The sequence below is a fragment of the Agelaius phoeniceus genome, chromosome 13 (assembly GCF_051311805.1).
Source record: "Agelaius phoeniceus isolate bAgePho1 chromosome 13, bAgePho1.hap1, whole genome shotgun sequence".
Taxonomy (NCBI): Eukaryota; Metazoa; Chordata; class Aves; order Passeriformes; family Icteridae; genus Agelaius; species Agelaius phoeniceus.
The window spans coordinates 15,092,253-15,110,188 of record NC_135277.1 but is presented as its reverse complement, the minus strand read 5'-3'; the positions used below and the strand labels follow the sequence as shown (position 1 = coordinate 15,110,188).

The 17,936-nt window shown below is 39.1% G+C and overlaps 1 protein-coding gene across 2 annotated transcripts in view; it reads left to right on the top strand.

Annotated features, from left to right (window-relative positions):
* The window catches only part of APBA2 (amyloid beta precursor protein binding family A member 2), an 83,291-nt gene that overhangs the window by 44,436 nt on the left and 20,919 nt on the right, over positions 1 to 17,936 (top strand). For both annotated transcript variants that reach the window (XM_077185404.1, XM_077185403.1), the window contains exons 2-4: positions 5,259 to 6,264; positions 12,916 to 12,996; positions 14,164 to 14,200. In XM_077185404.1, the coding sequence (XP_077041519.1) occupies positions 5,296 to 6,264; positions 12,916 to 12,996; positions 14,164 to 14,200 (1,087 nt within the window). In that variant the 5' untranslated portion in view covers positions 5,259 to 5,295. The remainder of the gene's footprint in view (positions 1 to 5,258; positions 6,265 to 12,915; positions 12,997 to 14,163; positions 14,201 to 17,936) is intronic.

Sequence of the window (17,936 nt, the reverse complement as noted above, 5' to 3'; positions counted from 1 at the left end):
GGTTCAAAAATCATTTTGCATAAGCATGCAAAAGAATACTTGCTGCCAAAAGAACCTCACTCACTGTGAGGTGATCTGAGAACCTCAGATCACTGTGCATGTTAAATGTAAATAACTTGTGTTGCTCCCACTAAAATGCTATTCAGTTTGTGAATCAAGTATAGATGCAATGCAGTTCTTTAACCACCAGCAGCAGTATGATACTGGGTATTTCACCATGTTTATAATTGTGTACCATTGCCCATTTTTAAAGCGAATTTAATTGGTCTCTTTTACTGGGAAGACAGTAAAGAGATCTTTCTACACAGATGAAAAGATGTAGAAGTGTTAAGGTTGACAAAACCCGTGCTACAGCTGTCTGGGATTAGGTGCAGCAAACTCAGGAGAAAGCTAATGAGTATAATGAGCACTGATTAGAATTAATTCCAGCTGTAACCCAGGAGTTCTGTTTCTGAGAGCAGAAGAAATTGGTTCCCCTACGTATACTCCCTTTTACTCTCACATGGAAATGCAGCATGTGTTTCCTGGAGATTGATTTTCCTTTCAACATTCAGCTGAGCCAGGGAAAATTAAGAAAAATAAAGTAAAACCATTATTGAAAGAAAAGCATTTTTACTGAGAACCCTGTGTAACTGATCCCTTATTCACTGATCCAGACAACACTGATGGAAATTTAGTGATGCACTGTACAGCTGAAGTCAGGGTTTGATTGTCTCAGCAAGATAAAATTACTGAATCCCAAGGAAGGTAAACAGGGATCCAGCACTGATCCATGTTCCCAGGAACCCTTCATCCCAAGTGCAGCCAGACATGGAAAAATGTGCTTGGAGTGATGCAGAAGTTTGACCTAACTCCCTGCTACCAAGGAAGGAGGTGAGATACAAGGAGTAGGAGGGAGTCTAACACCAAGCAGAGGAAATGATCTGTAGGCTCAGCTGGAGCCTTTATGGATAAAGTGCCTCTGGACCCAGCAAATCATTACTCCTCTCTTCAACACTGAGCAATACATGATAGAAGCCCAGTATTTTCTCCAATTTCTAATTTTTTAAGATACCTATGATGTTAGAAGGTTACAGTAACTGATGTGACTATCAGCTGAAGTACTAACCCATGCAATCAGGGACTCCAGAGGCTTTGTGCAGTAGTCTGAGTAGTAGAACACATGGTAAAATTTTTCTGTTGTATTTCTAAAACAAAAAAAAAAGAAAAAAAATTCTGTTTTTTTATATTTAAAATCTGGAGGAATAATGTCTCTTTTGGTGAGATGAAAGAAGAGTTCAGACCTGTGGCCCTAAGGAACATTGCTGCTTGACATGAAACAGCTTAAAATACTCAGATTACGCTAGACTTAATCTGTGACTAAAGCATTTTGCTAGGAAGCTTGAGAGATATTTTGATACAGGGGAAGAAAACTAGGCTGCCCTGGCTGTTCTAATATTTGAGTTAAAATACAGCTGTGTGTTTCCTTGACAGCAATGTATGTGCAGCTCCATAAAGAGCAGTTCTCAGACTGGTGTTTGAAAACTCAGCTCAGTAATTCTGATGTGTTGGTACAGTTGGAGAAGTTACATTTTGTACTTGAAGATGCTGTAATCAGTGCACATTCAGCTGCAATTCATGGGCTGAAAATAATAAATTCTGCCTTTTTATTTCAGTACTTTTTTACCTTAAGAGTAGTGCCTGAGAAGATTGCAAAGTAGGCCAACTAGAATTGTAATTATTGTGCAGAAATTGCTTTGTAACTTCAGTTTCCATAGCATTAAGATCAGCATTGCCTCTCTCCAAAAATCCAGCTTATTTTGCCTCAGTTCCAGCATACAGAGGTAAAGCACTGTCCTCAATCATCACTCAGGCTGAATTAACTGAAAACCCATTTCCCATGTCCCACTATATCAGTGCTAGTCACGCTTGAGAGGAATTATTTTCTCTATTTCTTACCAGTGCTAGACACGCTTGAGAGAAATTATTTTCTCTAGTTCTTACCACCTATGCTCCAAAAAATTTCCAGTCTGCCACGATTTTTTAAAGTTCTTCCCAGACAGTGCAGATGCTGCACATGAGCAGGTCCCTGTGGGGCAGTGCCCACCTGAGACCCCTCACTCTGCCAGTTCCCCACAGCTGAGGGAGCTCCACTCACCAGCCACCCCTCCCTCCCCAGGCTCCTGTGCTGCCTTTTGGCTCTCAGATCACATCCAGGTGGATTCCTGCAATGTGTTCTAGAATATCTACAGTGCACTGGATTTTCCTGCAGGAAAGCAACATCTTTGAGCATTCACCACTGGAATTTATAAAGGGCTATCACTGCAGAGCTGCCACTTATGGCAGTTTTAGGGCTGGATACCAAATAAAGAGCCTTAGATGTGGGTGGAAAAACTCCATTATACTGGCTAAAAAAAGGGTTCTCATCTCCATATGCCTTAGGAAAATCTGAGTCATGGGTTTCAAACTGTGCTTGTTACAGGCTCTGTTTCTGTATCTGCAGCCACACTGTTGTGACTTATGTGCAGGGTCAACTGCACTGTAAATATTTAAGTATTATTTAATGTGGATAATATTTCCACTAGAAGATTGAGGCCATTGCAGATGAGAACTTTTCTTTCAATAAGAGACACTTAATTTGTTCTGTTGTTGAAAAAAAAAATGGTTGAACCAGATGAGATATCTGTAGTTTTCTTGCAGTGCCATTCAAAATTATTATATCTCTCCATCTGAACTCATTTTGGGCATGGTTGTGTAGTGCACTCATGCCTGAAGTGGTCATACAAGCAATTTTTCTTGCTCGTGGGCAGTTTTTTGCAGCCTGTACAGAGCATTGCAGTGTTGTGGCTTAGATTACTATTACTACTTAGATTACTATTTTAATCCAGTAAATTTTGTTTATGCTGCAGTCACAGTATAGAAACATCCTTAGTTTGCAGTAAGAGCTGACTAAATCAGACTTTGACTAAATTAGACTCGGACTAACCCTAGTGGATGGATGGCTTGGTGTTCTGAATTTCTTATAATTGACTCCAAAGTAAAAAAGTATCATCATTATTATTAAAGGGACAGTGGACATACAGATTGCATTGAGAAAATCTTGCAAGTCTGCTAGTTCTTCCAATAGCAAGGAGGGGCAAGTAGTTACTGAGAGGTTTTTCCTTCACTGATCTCCTTTAAACTTCTCTTCAGATACAAAATTTAACTTAAAGCTTTATTCTGTCAGGACTAATTCTGCAAGGTTACAATAACAAAAAGGGCTCCATATGCTGGGTTCCATTCATACCTCCTCCTGTGACTAACATCATCACTGCTTTGTATCTCAGAATCTAGAACTCATGTTTCAGGGATAGATTTGCCACATGATATCTTTACCATAATCTACAGATACATCAGATCCCTGGATTTCTCACAAATTCAGGATTGTGAGTTTCTTGTGGCATCAGAATTTCTACAGGGATATTGATAAGGTTACAGTGACAGGATTTATTTTCTAAGTTCATAATGCCTAAGAAATTACTCCCTATATAGCTCCTCTAATCCTCTAGCTCCATGCTAGTTTTATTGCCCAAGCCTTTGGACACTGATAAAATCAAAATGTTCTTGAAGTTGTGTGGTCCAGGTGAGGAGCCTGAGCTCACTTCTTGCCAATGAAGTAACTGCAGAGGTCAAGTATATCAAAAGGATACAACAATGAAATACAGAGAAACACAAATACTAAAAGCAGATTATTTCCCCCTTCCAAATCATGCTGCAGACCACACTTGTCAAGCCTGTCTAGAATTGGCTGTTTTCTTTAGCTATTTTTATATGGTTCATATAACCCCTACTTATTTAGGATCCAGTATTTAGACATACAAATGCAATTTAAAGTAGCACAAGTGTTAAGCAGGAAGAATTAGTGAGGTTTTACTGTATATGTGTGTATTACCTGGAATATAGAATAGACACTGAAAAAAGAGAGGGATCTGGATAGATTGGAGCATTGGGCCAGGATTAATTAAAGTCTAAATGCCAGGTTCTGCTCTGGGGTGCTGGCTGACAGCAGTTCAGGACTCAGCAAAGTGCTCTGGCAGCCCAGAAAGCAAAGCATGTCCTGGGCTCTACCAAGCACTGATCAGCTGGTCAGAAAAGAAGATTGTCCTGCTGCACAGGACTGTCCTGAGCACTGATGCAGCATCACCTGAGTGCTCTGTGCACTTCGGGACCCCATCTTTTAAGAAAGATGGGAAGATCCTTATGTGTGTGCACAGAAAGGCAGCAGAGCTGGTGAAAGGGCTGGAAGGAAATGTCCTTTGAGGCATGGCAAAGGACTTTGGGCTTCTCTGGTTTGTGGAAAGGAGGCTGAGGTGACCTCATTGCCCTCTACAGCATTCTCCAGGGGAGAAGTGGGCAGGGAGGTGCTGAACTTCTCCCCAGAGGAGGTATCCAGTGATAAGATGCTTGGGAATGGTTCAAAGCTGTATCATGGCAGTCTGGATTCAGACTGGACTCTAGGAAGCATTTCTTTACCAAGAGCATGGTCAGATGCTGGAACAGGCTTCCAGTGGCAGTCAATGCCCAAGCTTGTCCGTGTTTTAAGAGGCATTTGGCTGAGGGCCTTAAAGCATGCTTTAACTTGGTCAGCACTGGGTGATTGTGGTAGGTCCTTTCCAACTGAAATAATCTGTTCTAAAAGCAATATTTGATTTAACAATGGGAGATACTTCATGGCATCCAGCTAGAAAGGGCTAATAAACCAGCAAGTGCTTTTTTAAAAATAACACTTTTAATACAAATACATTATCTTTTAGTGCACTATGTGACTGCCAAGTTAGTAGAATTATTTCCCTTTAGTTTTGGTAAGAGCAGGTCAGATTCTAAATGTTTGTGTTCAGTACACGTTAAAGAAATGCCTAAGCTGAAAATTGAAAAGAGGTCCCGTTTACTGCATAGTGATCAAAGCATGACCCCTTACTGGCAAGAAAGAGAAATTGAAAACTAATTTCAAGGTTCAGGATTAATTCTCTGTCAAATTGACAGAAGAGAGCCTACACTGGAATACATTTAGCACAAATGTAGAACCTTCTCTTTATCTGTTCCTTTCAGAGTGCAACTTATTACTTTGATTTCATGGTTCCATAGCATAAGCATTTTAAAAGTTAGCTGTCTGAATTTGGTCAAATATCTACAAACACAGGCTTTTTACCAAATGAATCTATCAGTTTGCTTCCTATTAAGATCACTGTTCTCTGCTGATGACCTTTTCCTGAGTGTGTGTTTTTCCATCTTCCCTGCAGTAATTGCTGGAAATGATTGTCATGTAAGGAGCTGGCTATGGCAAACAGGAAACATCAAAGCACTACAGCCAGCATGCTGGATCACAGAGCCAGAGCTTGCCCGACTTCATCTCACAACAGGGAGCCTGAAAATGAAGAAAGTGACCTTCCCATAGAAGATTATGCAGCAAAGGAGGCAGAACTAGCAGCTGTCAGAGCAGGTAGTCCTACCCCTGTGGAACATGAGTGCAATGACCACAGTGGAGATGGTGACTCCAGCTCTGACTATGTAAACAACACTTCAGACGAGGAGGACTACGATGAAGGCCTGCCAGAGGAAGAGGAGGGGATCACATACTACATCAGATACTGTCCAGAGGACGACAGTTACATGGAAGGAATGGACTGCAATGGGGAGGAGTATGCTCCCCATGAGGAGCACCATGTTGAAACAGATGAGTGTCAGGAAGCTGTAGAAGAATGGGCTGAAGGCAAAATTCAGCACCAAGATGAGAACGAGGTGATGGACAGGCAAGAGTGGCAGGAAGGTCAAGATAATGGCATTCAGATTTTGGAGGATGAAGCATCATCCTTGGAGATCCAAGACCAAGAAGAAAACATACAGTACTGTCAAAGTGAAGGTGATTATCCGGACTATTACCCAGCAGAGGCTAATGGAAATTCACAGGGAATATCACCATACCATTCTAGAAAAGAGGATGCAGAGCTGGAAGAGCAGGAAGAGGACATTGACCAGATTGTAGCAGAAATCAAAATGAGTATGAGCATGAGCAGTATTAACAGTACAACAGAAATGAGTCCAGAGCACAGTGGGACTGAAAACATGGCACATGACTACAAAGAGACTTGTTCAAAGGGAGAAGCTGTTCACAGTGCTAACAGGCACGAGGGGAGGCCAAAATCACTGAATATCCCATCTGCCTCTAAGCACAGTGCAGATGTGCATCGAGGTTTTAAAGCAAAGTCAAGATCCCCAGAGGACAGACAGAAGTGGCCACAGGAGCAGGTATGAGGTGCTTTTTTTAACCAGACTGTCAGAGGCGTTATGCAAGAGTTACATTAGTTATTCCAAACAAAATTAGCAATATTTTTATATCTATTAATATGTAAATGTATTAGCAGTATGTTAAATTTTACTGTAACTGCATTCACATAATCACATTGTGTGTTTAGAAAGAGGTGCTAAATGTAATCAGCATAGGTAGAGATCTAGCAAAGAGGTTTTGCACAGAGAAGAGACAATTCAAATAAAGGTATTCCAGATACATGGGGCAAAACCAGTTTCTTTACAGTATTTTCATTCTGCACTGACAGTCTGGAGAAACTTAACACTGGGGTCAGCATTGAAATAGTTGCATTTTTTTTTTTCATTAATGGCTCCTGTACCATTGCCTTAGTCGCTGATAATTTCCTGGTTTTGATAGAATGTATATCAAATCTAGATACTGTATATGTTAAAAAACCTTCAAGAAGTGCCTGCATATTGCTGTGGTGGTTTTTTTACTAGCTGGACGTATCTTGACCTTGACAAGGAGGAAGAAATAAGAGCTTTACTCTTACCACAAATGCTGTTAAGCAGTTTTATCACAAGAATGATATAGAAGTTAATTTAAACTGTGCATGATCTTTTCTTGTTCTAATGCTGAGTGCCAGAAAAAGAGTCTAAGAATGAAGCTCAAGCTTTTCTAAAGGAAAAGAGGGGTGACTTTTTCCCCTGACATTTCAAATTGAACATGGTTGCTTCTTGGAGGGATATACCTCATTCCCTAATGCCATTTTAAAGCCTTGACTTTGCATCTCTAAAATTATATGCAGTTAAATATTAGTTATCTTCTGCAATGGACAGATCTACCTAAAAGAGGCAAAACATAACATGTGCTTGGATAACAAACTACTAAGGATAAGGGATATTTTTTACTAAGGATAAGGATATTTTGCCTTATCTTTACTTAAAATGCTTTATTAAACTTCACATGCATAAGTTTCCTGTTTCAGCTTTATCAACTCCGTAAATAGGATTTTCTATAATGAAGTGCCCCACAGTTAAACAATTTAGTCTAGGTGATTCCATTAAAATACATTAATTCTTCTGAAAAACAGTAAAAGGAAATCAAATGCTTAAGTATAGGCTGATGAAACAGGTCGACCTTCATTATAATTGTGAACAAAACAAGTCTTATGGGAAATCTGAAAATATCCCCCTATCTGCAGCAAGTTTTTAATATTCATTACTCCATTCTATTTCCAGAAGTATAATTATAACCAAATTGTGCAACTTACTATATTCAGTGCCCTACTGCCAGCATAGAAGTCCCTTAGTGAATAAGCCTGCTGATGCTGAATGGTTTGAACAGCTACTAGGTGTTGGCTGGGAGCACAGAGGTTGAGCAGCATGTTCTAGGCTCAGTGATGGCCTTTCTCCCAGCAGCTACTACTGGGAGTGTTGTTCCTTGCAAGTTCTCAAAGTATTTGCAGAACAAAACACGAGTTCCTGAATATGAAAGAATTCCTCAGTGCTTGACTAAGCAACTGTTGGGTTTTTCCACCCCACTGAACACTGCCCATTCAAGACAATATTTGAAATAGATCTTCATTTCAATAACTTTTTTGTTGTTTTGAAATTTATTCATCAGAAGCTGAGCTGAACTGCATTTGTCATTCTTAATAGACTGCTAACAGCTGAGGGCCGTGTAACACCTGGGTATTGATTAAACTGTCCCATCTGGAAAAAACCAAAAGTACCTAAATATTTCTGAACTGCCTGTCTGAACTTTGATTGTTATCTCCTGTCACTCTTGGACCAATGCCTTAATCTTATTTAATAGCAAGGGAAGCGCTGCTGTGATAGGTAACCCCAGGCTGGATGAAGCCACTGAGCTTATACCACCACTTTTAATAGCAACCACAAACTCCTGTCTGAAAGGAGAGAGAGCACTGGACAGTACACAGTGTTTCACTCCTTCCAACATGGAGACAGGAAATTAGAGATACAGCAGTACAGGTATCTGCTCCAGATCAGGCTTAACAAACTGGGTGTCAAGGCAAGCATTTCATTTATAAGAAAGGCAGCAAGGCACAGCTGCTGTAGGCACTTCACTGAAGAGAAGGGCACAAGCCTCCAAGGTAAAAAGTGTGAAGTGGTATTTCTTACAGAGATACAGAGGCTCACAAATGGACACATGAGGTAATTGTCCTTCTACCAACCCCAAGCCTTCAGGGATGTAAAAGAAAGAATAAAAAACAAGTTCAATAACCTTTGGTGAGCATTACTTGAATGTGTTTGTCATGAGAAAACTGGTCTTACCTTGCTGTGTTCTCACCTACTGTAGATAATCATTCTCAGCTTTACCCACAAATCAGGCTCATGGTGAGGGCATTAGAGTAGAAGTTGAGTACCTATTTCTGCTTGTGAGAGACAACTGTTCACTTTAAACATTTAAAAGGTTTATTAAAACCTTAAGAAAAATACAACAAAAAGACTAAATAAGGAAAAAATGCAGTGCTGGGAGCTGCCTTCATGGCTGCCTACCACATGGCTGGTTCATCTCCAAGATGGCTGCTCAGTCTTTTATACCCTGGGGGGTTGCATCAGGTAACTCTGGCCCCTCCCAGAGTCTGTCTGTCAGCTCTTCTGTGCTGTTTATCAGGGGGCACTGCTTTCTTGTCACTGCACTGGAGATCAGGTGTTGCCATGCCCTACCCCCCAGCACCCCCAAGCTTTTCCATTCCCACCTGCCCCATGCAAGGGACCCCCGTGCACCCCTTCTTTCTGCCTGGTCTGGACAACACAGCCTGTCTGGTGGGAACAATACAGAGCAGGGAAAAAGCAAACTATGGGGAGAACAGAGGACATCTAAACTACAATAACATAACTTACATCAATAAAGCTTCTCTTTAATATTCACACAATATTCATCTCTTAATTGCGAGAGCCAATCATCTCATTATCCATCTATAACATGCCCAAGTTAGTTTTTTTCTTAGTAGCTCCTTAAAAGTCCTTAGCACAAGGTGTGGCTGGATGTTTAGCATTAACACTGGACCTCAAAGAATTTAGATAAAGTGCAGAGGATTTTGTTTTTCTTCTGGGGCATTCAATTATTTTAATATTTACTATGAAATATTTATTTATTTATATTTACTATGAAATGTCAAAGGGATGGATGGAATTAGAGTACTACCTAAATGAACCTGTGTCTCATTTGTGAAACCAAGATAGCCATAATTTTAACTACAATATTTAAACCAACTATAATAATTCAATTTCTTCCATAGTGAAAGGAAAAACACCCAAGGCTATTGTCAGTAGATTTGCATGCTAAACTTACTGTTTGCAGACAAGCTGCATAGAAGAGCCTTGGTGTTGTCACCTTGCTAAAAGATCTGTTATGATAAGTGCATCTCTCAGTACAAAATATCATGCTGACAGGGACGAGAGAGGCACACATATTGCATATAGAGCACTTTTTTTTGCCTCAGTTATCTTTAAATAAATGTAGATTTAAATGCTTCTAGGTTAAATTAAGATATACTACGTGTATGTCAGTTTTTGTAAACAATGAGCAAGCAGGAAGGTGCATTTGTTGTTTTATGTACATACTCTGCTCTCCTTAGCTTTTTCATGTTCCTGCTCCTCTCCTTTCCTGCCTCACATAGGTAGAATTACTGCTTATTTACATTCCATTAAAATACACAGCTATTAATTCTTAGCTCATGATAGGTGCTAACATTTTGTTTGCAAGACATTTGCTAAATAACAAGTAAACAAATGTGATTTTAAAAGTTCCTTTTTGCTGGGTTTGCCCAAGAAAACAGTCACTTTATAAGAAATACCTAACAATTTACAGAGAAGGAAAAACAAAGTAAGCATCTTGTTTGACTTTCAGTGTAGGCCAGTTTACTATCTTAAATACAAGTGCTCAGGCTCCAAAACTTCAGGGGTATATGAGCTTGGCTTGATTAGCCTTTATTTGTAAATATTTCTAGGGAAGCACTAAAGGGGATGATTAGCACTACACAAGTCTGAGGGAAACCAAGAATGTGAGAATCCTGAGAATGTGTCCTCTCCTACCTTATTCAAGCAAATCCCATTTACCAACAATAAAAGAAAATGTTTTTAACAGCACCAACACCTACCCCACCTCTAACCTTTTGAAGAAACAGGAATTTGCCATGAAATTTGCCTCCTTTACAAAGGAGGACCTCAGAGGAAAGTCTGCTTTTTAATGATGCTGCCTGTGACACTGAACCCTGGTGCTTCTCATTTCTCAACCATTCTTTCATAACACTGGCCTACCCTTGAGAACCTAACCAAATATGCTTACACTAACTGCCCTCCTAGCAGGGACATCACAAGCTCCTGCAGTGCCAGTCTGCTTGCACAACTTTCACAGAGGCTGTGTCCTTCTACTTCTTCAACATGGGAATCCAGAGACAGACTACAGATCCCTACAAAAATCTGTGAAAAATAATGTATCAAAGCCATTGTATTTTATCTCTTTCCTCCCTCTGCACACATCAATGCTGCTACTGTGCTTCCCTTGCCTGTGCTGGTAGAGCTCAATGTTGACACAAATATTTATTTCCTTCTCTCAGCATGGGGACAGTGCTCTGCTGCTGCAGAGTCCAAATCCAGGAGTCTTTTGTCTGTAAAAGATTTCACCTTTAGAACAGCTTGAAGAAACTAAAATGACAGGCAGTCTAGCAAATGTGTTTCTTAGGAAGTCAGCAAGTTTCTTCTTGCTGGAAGTCAGTCTGTGTATTATGGGATGCATTTGAGAACAGTTTGTAGAAAACACAAATAGGTGTAAATGAAGAGTATCAAAGAAGGTCTCTGCATTCTCCTGTGTGTTCTAGGCAGCTGTGGGGCAGAACTAATAAATATCTGTTACCAGGTGACAGTTCCCAAAGTTACCAAGTACTCACTGAAAGTGCTGAGCAGTCCAAACAGCCTCAAACAAAACCAGTTTCTCTGTGCTAATCAGCCAAGTCAGAGTTTTAGCAGTCAGCTCCTGACACTAGCAGACAGCAAAATCAATGCCTGCTGCCTAAAGATGCATAAGTGACAAAGTCTTCTCAGCAAGTTTAAATCAGAAGGCAGCATGTTCTCCTAATTACATCTCCCTAAAAATTCAGCAGAGCTTTTTCTCTGAAACTCATCATGGCTGGTTCTCAATTTTAATTATATGCAAGTACAAAAGGAAAAAAAATGGTTCTTTGAGGTGGTAAAAATAAATTATTTTATTTTAATGTCTACTAAAATTTGATAATGTATTGAAATAATTTTGTGGAATGCTTAGATCTCTCAACTTATTCTGACTCCTCTTTTCCCAAACTTGACTTGTTTACTTGGAATTACTCATCAGAAATTTTTTTCTCTTCACTTCTGACGTGTCCTAGCACCACCACTAAACTAACACATAAGAAATGGAATCTTTGTGAGAGAAGAGTGTGAAGTCTGACCTTTTTTCCTGTGATGAGATAGTCCTTTCTTTCTTAAAGTCCTGCTTACTACTTGGGTGAATCTTTGCTTTGTGTATGTCTTACCTGACAGTTGTCATTACTGAGCTCTAATGTGCCTGCTTCATTAGCATATTTTGTTCTGCTGACTAAATATTAGTCATAGGGAATCATTTGTCTAGAGGGGAACATAAAGACTTGTTTTGCCTACAGCTACATACTGTGTTTAAAGGTCAGAAGCCAAGGAGTTACATTCCCACTTAACATTCAGGCTGACCCTTTCAAATAATCCTTCCATTTGCACAATTGTTGATACAAGTTTTTATTTCTGAAGCTTTACAATGGAAGTGGCATTTTGGCCCTATTTTTATACATTTTAGGGAAACAAAGTAAAAAGGGAAAATGAAATATCCTGAACCATAAAAAATTGCTCCAGAAATCACCTTGGTTTTCCAGATTTGTAGCACTGAAAGTCTGGGCCATGACAACTTTCTCAGTATTTAGAGGACATGGCCACTCTCCATGCTGGGTGCTGGTGTTGTGTGACTTGGGTCAGGTCTGGAAAAGAAATTCTGCCCCTGAGACTACTGGAACAGTAAAAAAGGAGTGTTCTGCAGTTTAAAATACTTAGTGCTTTCTTTGTCTCTGATTTTATATTTTCTCTTTCACATTTCTTTGACGCCTGAGGTTGTACTGCCAGCATCCTGTAGATTTGCTTGGCCCATAAGGAAGGAGATGCCACAAAGTATCTCTTACAAACAGGATCCTACATTCAGTGCTAGAATTCTGTTTTTCAGATCAGAGATGCCCATTAGGGCTGGTTTGATTTTGTACAATACTGGGAATAAACACATTTAAAAATTCTGACTTTGCTTTCTGATTTATTTGGACATGATAGCATTTGATTTAATTTCATATGAAAAATTTGCACTGACATAAAATAATTTATATTTAAATCAGTACTGTAACTGCTACTTAATGATAATTAAAATGCCCTATTATTTACATCAAAGTAGATACTTTATTATAATTAAACAGTTTAACATTTTTATGTGAAACTGATATTTGCTAAATTACAGTAGGAAATACCAACTGCTATATCACATTATAATATTTTGGTACCAGTAATGAATACTGATTGCACATAAATAACTTCAGCTAAGTAATGGATGTGAAATCCTTTCTTTTTTTCCTGCAGATGTGCAATGGTTTAGAGCAGCCCAGGAAGCAGCAGCGTTCAGACCTCAATGGCCCAGCTGACAATAACAACCCCCCCGAGGTAGGTACCTGGGGCTGCCACTTGAGCTGCCTGCAGCCAGGCTCCAGCAGGGAAAGCAGCCCTCACCCTGTCAGCCTTCTCCCTCTCTCACACACAAACCTAAGCTCCCTTTCTTTTCCTGAGCTGACAATAAATACCATATCTTCCTACTCTGAAAAGGCTTTGAACTATACCCATGAATTTTTGCTGCCTCATTCATTTTATGTAACTGTCTATGGCATGTACTCAAGCCTAAATTTCTCTGATGACATGCAGAGTAGGGAGAACACTTCAGAAGTTCTCTTTTTGGGTTATTGGAGTGCAAAAGTGGCATCCAAAAGAAATTGTGTTCTGCTTCCATTCCTCCCCCGCCCCTCCCAGTGTCAGTCCTGGCTTAGTCAGCTGTGATGAGACACAGTGATAGACAGACCTGCTCTTGCCACTGAAGACTGGAGCAAAGGAGACATCTGAGAATGCAGAATGAGTTGTGCTTGGGGCTAGACACAATGAAATGAAATTGAGACTTAAAAGCAGAAGTCTCTTATCTCTAAACCATAACATATTTACCCTGTAGCCTGTTATATTGATGAAGAGGCACATTTCTAAAGCCTTTTCCCATAATGGAGAAATCAGCCTCTTTCCTGGAAATGGGAACAACTGAGGAGGCTGGCAAAAGACAAAGAATGGAAGAACTGTTTCTGTTCTAGGGACAGTAGCCTAAGAAGAGCACTGTTATGGCCCCTGTTATAAGATTAAGTGTAATTCTATGTACTGAGCAGTCAGGGACAGTTCTTTTCATTCACAGACCCAGAATCTTGCTTTATAAAACATTGTTAAGTGTTCTTATTGGAAATTTGGGATATCACTAATAGGCAATGTGATCTAGTAGGCAACTGATTGTATTGGGAATTGCTGGTTTGTATTGTTCATTTGACATCAGACATCCGAGGCCATTTTCATGGTCTTCCTTCTGCCTCCCTTATTTTTTTGTTTGGTGGGATCTTAAAATACTTTGGGACTCCTAATTACAGAGAACTTTGTAAGTTAGCTTGGGTTAATGACTGTGATGTGTTCAGTGTGGTAAACAGTGCCTATGTGACAGTGGTCAGCTGTTTAAATATAATAACAATTCACTTCATTGTGTGAAAGTTATTTTGTTACAGCTCTATCATTTTTATTTCTCAACAGACAAAGAAAGTGTCTTCCTTTCCAAGTTTTGTTGATGGTAAGTTTGACATCATCCATAATTAAAGTAGGATGAAGTGGAAGCAAATACTTTAATACATATAAAAGATCACAGTTCTAAAAACCAGTCAAACCCAAGAGAACACAGCTGAGAAGTTCAAGTATGGAAGTATTTAACATTTTCACCCTCCTTATGGCAATGGGAGCCTAGTGGTGATAAAAAAGGAGGAGCAGGTAGAGCTCCCAGAAGGATTCAGGTGAAAATGAAGAACAGCTACAAATCTGGAATATGTTACAAAGGGTGTAACAGTGGGTCCCAGAAGGAGGTTTATGAATGTGTAAGAGCTCTGTGTTCTTCAGGGCCCATTACTGAACTCTGGGAACCACTGCTGTCAGCACCAATGGAAAAGTTGTCCCATACTGACCAGACAATGGTAATCCAACCCCTGTTCAGGGGAGCAAAGCTTTCACATGTTTCTTCAATCTCTTCTGCAGTGCTATTAGATATATTGTGTTTGAAGAAAAATAAGCCAATTTATTAGCATAAGCAGGTGGACAGAAAGAAAAGAGGATTGTACTGAAAAACATTACCATTCTCTGATTCACAGACAGCTGAAGAACCTTTCATAGGGAAAATGCACACAGCTCTTCCTGCAAAGAAAATGACTGCACTGTAAAGTGAGAAAAGACAGTAGGACATTTTCAAGAATCTGATCCCTCAGATCTGCCATGAACACACACAATAGAAATCTTAAAAGAATGTGAAAAACTTAATTTCTAATGCCATTCTCAACTCAGAGAAAACTTAATACAATTTAGAATAATATTAGGATATCCAACGCATTTTTATTTTATTCCCTGATCTTGCCATCTTGACAAGCATTTTCTGTTTCAGTAATTTACTTAAAGAACTAGAACAAATTGAAAGTTCAAAGATTATCCCTTCAGGTTGACATCTGAGGGATATCACATGGAACACTTGGCATGTACTGGCTAACAGGCCCTACATACATTTAAACACATTTCCCAAGAGTGGCAGAGACAAGGAAGGAATATTACAAGGATGCTTTGTAATATGCATCTGCTGATTGCATAGTGGACAGGCACAAAGCAAGGCCAGCATGCACAGAACTTTAAAGCAGCTGAGACAATTCCCCCCTCGTGGTGCTGCAGATACAACTGCACATTTTAATTTTACTGGGATAAAAAGGTTATGTCTTTTTCTTTACATACCAGTCAGCTCACTACTCTGCTGGAAAGGGGTCAGGATACCCTTTACATAATATAATACAATACCTTTTTTTAGTTCAATCATTTTGCTTGCTCTGATTATTTCTGTAGTGGCACAGTATGTGAGGATAAGCTCTCTATTAGGCTTTTTCTATTGCAGGTATTATATAGCATTGTCTAACACAAATAAATACATGGCTCACTAGGAGCTTATGATAGCTTACATGACTGCTCTTTGAACCCTGAGAAAAACACAGTTTTTATTATTAATTTGTATGTAGAGTCTCAAAAAGTACAGGACCCTTCTGCACATAAGAAAAGATTCTGCCAGCTAACACTGCTGCTGTTCCCTGAGCTTTGACAGCAATACCACGACCATATTCTGGTTATATTCCTATTCAGTTTTAAAGCACTTTCAGCATGACTCCTTAACTACAGCAGCTATATCTATATTTGTATTGATTAATAATATTTTTCATATGCCATGTAAGCAGAAAAATATCTTTTAATCTATCATATCTAAATGTCCTTTACTGTTAGAATTATTTTAGTAGTAGTACCACCACTACATGCTTGTAGGAGTAATTACTTCTATGTTCAGTGGTTCTGGCTGTTCTGCACTCTGTCCTATCACCATAAATCTTATTCCCTTACACAGTAACAAGCATGATGAAGAAGTCAGCCAGGATATGGAAGTAGTAGATAGACATTCTGCAAAGTGACTTATGCCCTGTGTCCATTTACTCCTTATGAAAAATCTGCTGCAGTGCCACAGATCCCAAGGTCTCAGTGACTTCTGATAGTTCAGCAGGAAACTGAGCTCTGTGCTCAGAGTGCAGTCCCTAAATACTGTCTGAATCCTTGGCTTACATGATCTTAGACAGATGTAAAAATGCATTCTTAACAGATTAATGAATTCAGTTATGCTGAATTGCTGATTTCTTTTTGATTGAGTTTTCTTTTTTTCTTATTTCATGAATACAAATATTAATTTAAAAATGCTTGGACATAGTCTATTTAGTCTAGAATTATCTTTATACTTGTTACATTAATAGATCACCAGAAAACCAAGTAATCTCTATTGCCTTGACAAGAGCAGAAATTTGCAGTTAAATTTTTCAGAAATAGTTATCTAATGTTTAAGCACCAATATTCAACATAAAATTCCAATCTTTGCTCACATCAAACTAACCTTCACATTTGAAACCTGTTCCTTCTTCCCTTGCTCATCAGTAAGCCTTTGCACACACTTGCAGTCAAGGGCATGCTTAAGTGCTCTGATGAGCTGGGACCTCAGCCAAGTCTGCATTTTTGCATTATTTAAAGCAGACAGAGATAAGGGAAGAAAACACCCAGGTGACCCAATTTGACCCTGGCAATTTTCAGCCCCGTTCCATCCTTCCAAGAGATGTCTTGTTTTACCTGACAGTTGTTTACATTGCCTTCATGATGGGAAATGTATGTTGGAAATGTTTTCTGCCCAACATGTCATTTTTTTCTCTATTATCTACTGCTGTAAGCATTTTCTGCATGCTGCTGATTTATACATGATGTAGCTGACTGTTGCTACTATAATGATTCTGCAAAACATCATTTTTTAAAGCTCTGAAAAGACAACCAATAACATCCAACCAAAAAAGCCCTAGTCTTCAAGAAATCCAAATAAATAACATTATGATTATAAAATTACTTAACACCCTAGATTATTTTTCATACAAATTAGTTAAAAACACCATTGCTGTCACAAACAGCCAAGACATGAGAATAAATTGTTTTTTCCTTTGTAGAATCCATAGGTTGCACAGACCCCAAAGATACCCTGGGCATTTTGCTCGATGTAGTAATGATTATATGAGAATTTGCACAAAGAATTGCAGTTTTACTTGTCTTCAGACACAAACATTTCAAGAAAATTAATCTAAATTACCTACTAAGGGAGTTTACTTAAACTGATTTAAACATGTGGGTAAGCCTATTTCAGAGTTAAAGCAATCTTGATTCAATTTAGCCTCATTTACTTAGCCCGAAGTGAATGAAAGAAAACAAAATTAAAGCTACTTTAATTCTGAGTGAGTGTGTTGATGCAGGTATCTAATGAAGTTTTGCTACCTTAACATTAAATTCACATCCTTAATTAATTTCCCTCTCTGCTGCCCTTGAAACAAGATGTCAATATCATGCAACATGAGTATTTTGTTGCATGCTGGAAGAAGTACAAATGTATGAGATTTAAGTTCTAGACCTGAAAAGACAAATGAATAACACCATCAGAAGGGGGACCACACCAAACACCCCACCCATCTGCTGAAAAATATAACGCTACAGAGATATTAGCAAACAGAAGCGGTGGCACAGGAGCAGAGCTCTGCTGGAATTTTCATTTCCTTTGATTTCTTTTAGTGAATTAAGGCTGCAAGAACAAGGATTGTTTTTTGAGCTATTGAAAGACTTGGCCTTTATGAAGAGTTTCAGTGACTTCTAAATTACTGGCTTCTCAAGGATTTCATTGAGGGTTTTCATACTTCTAGTGGAGATTGTCAAGATAT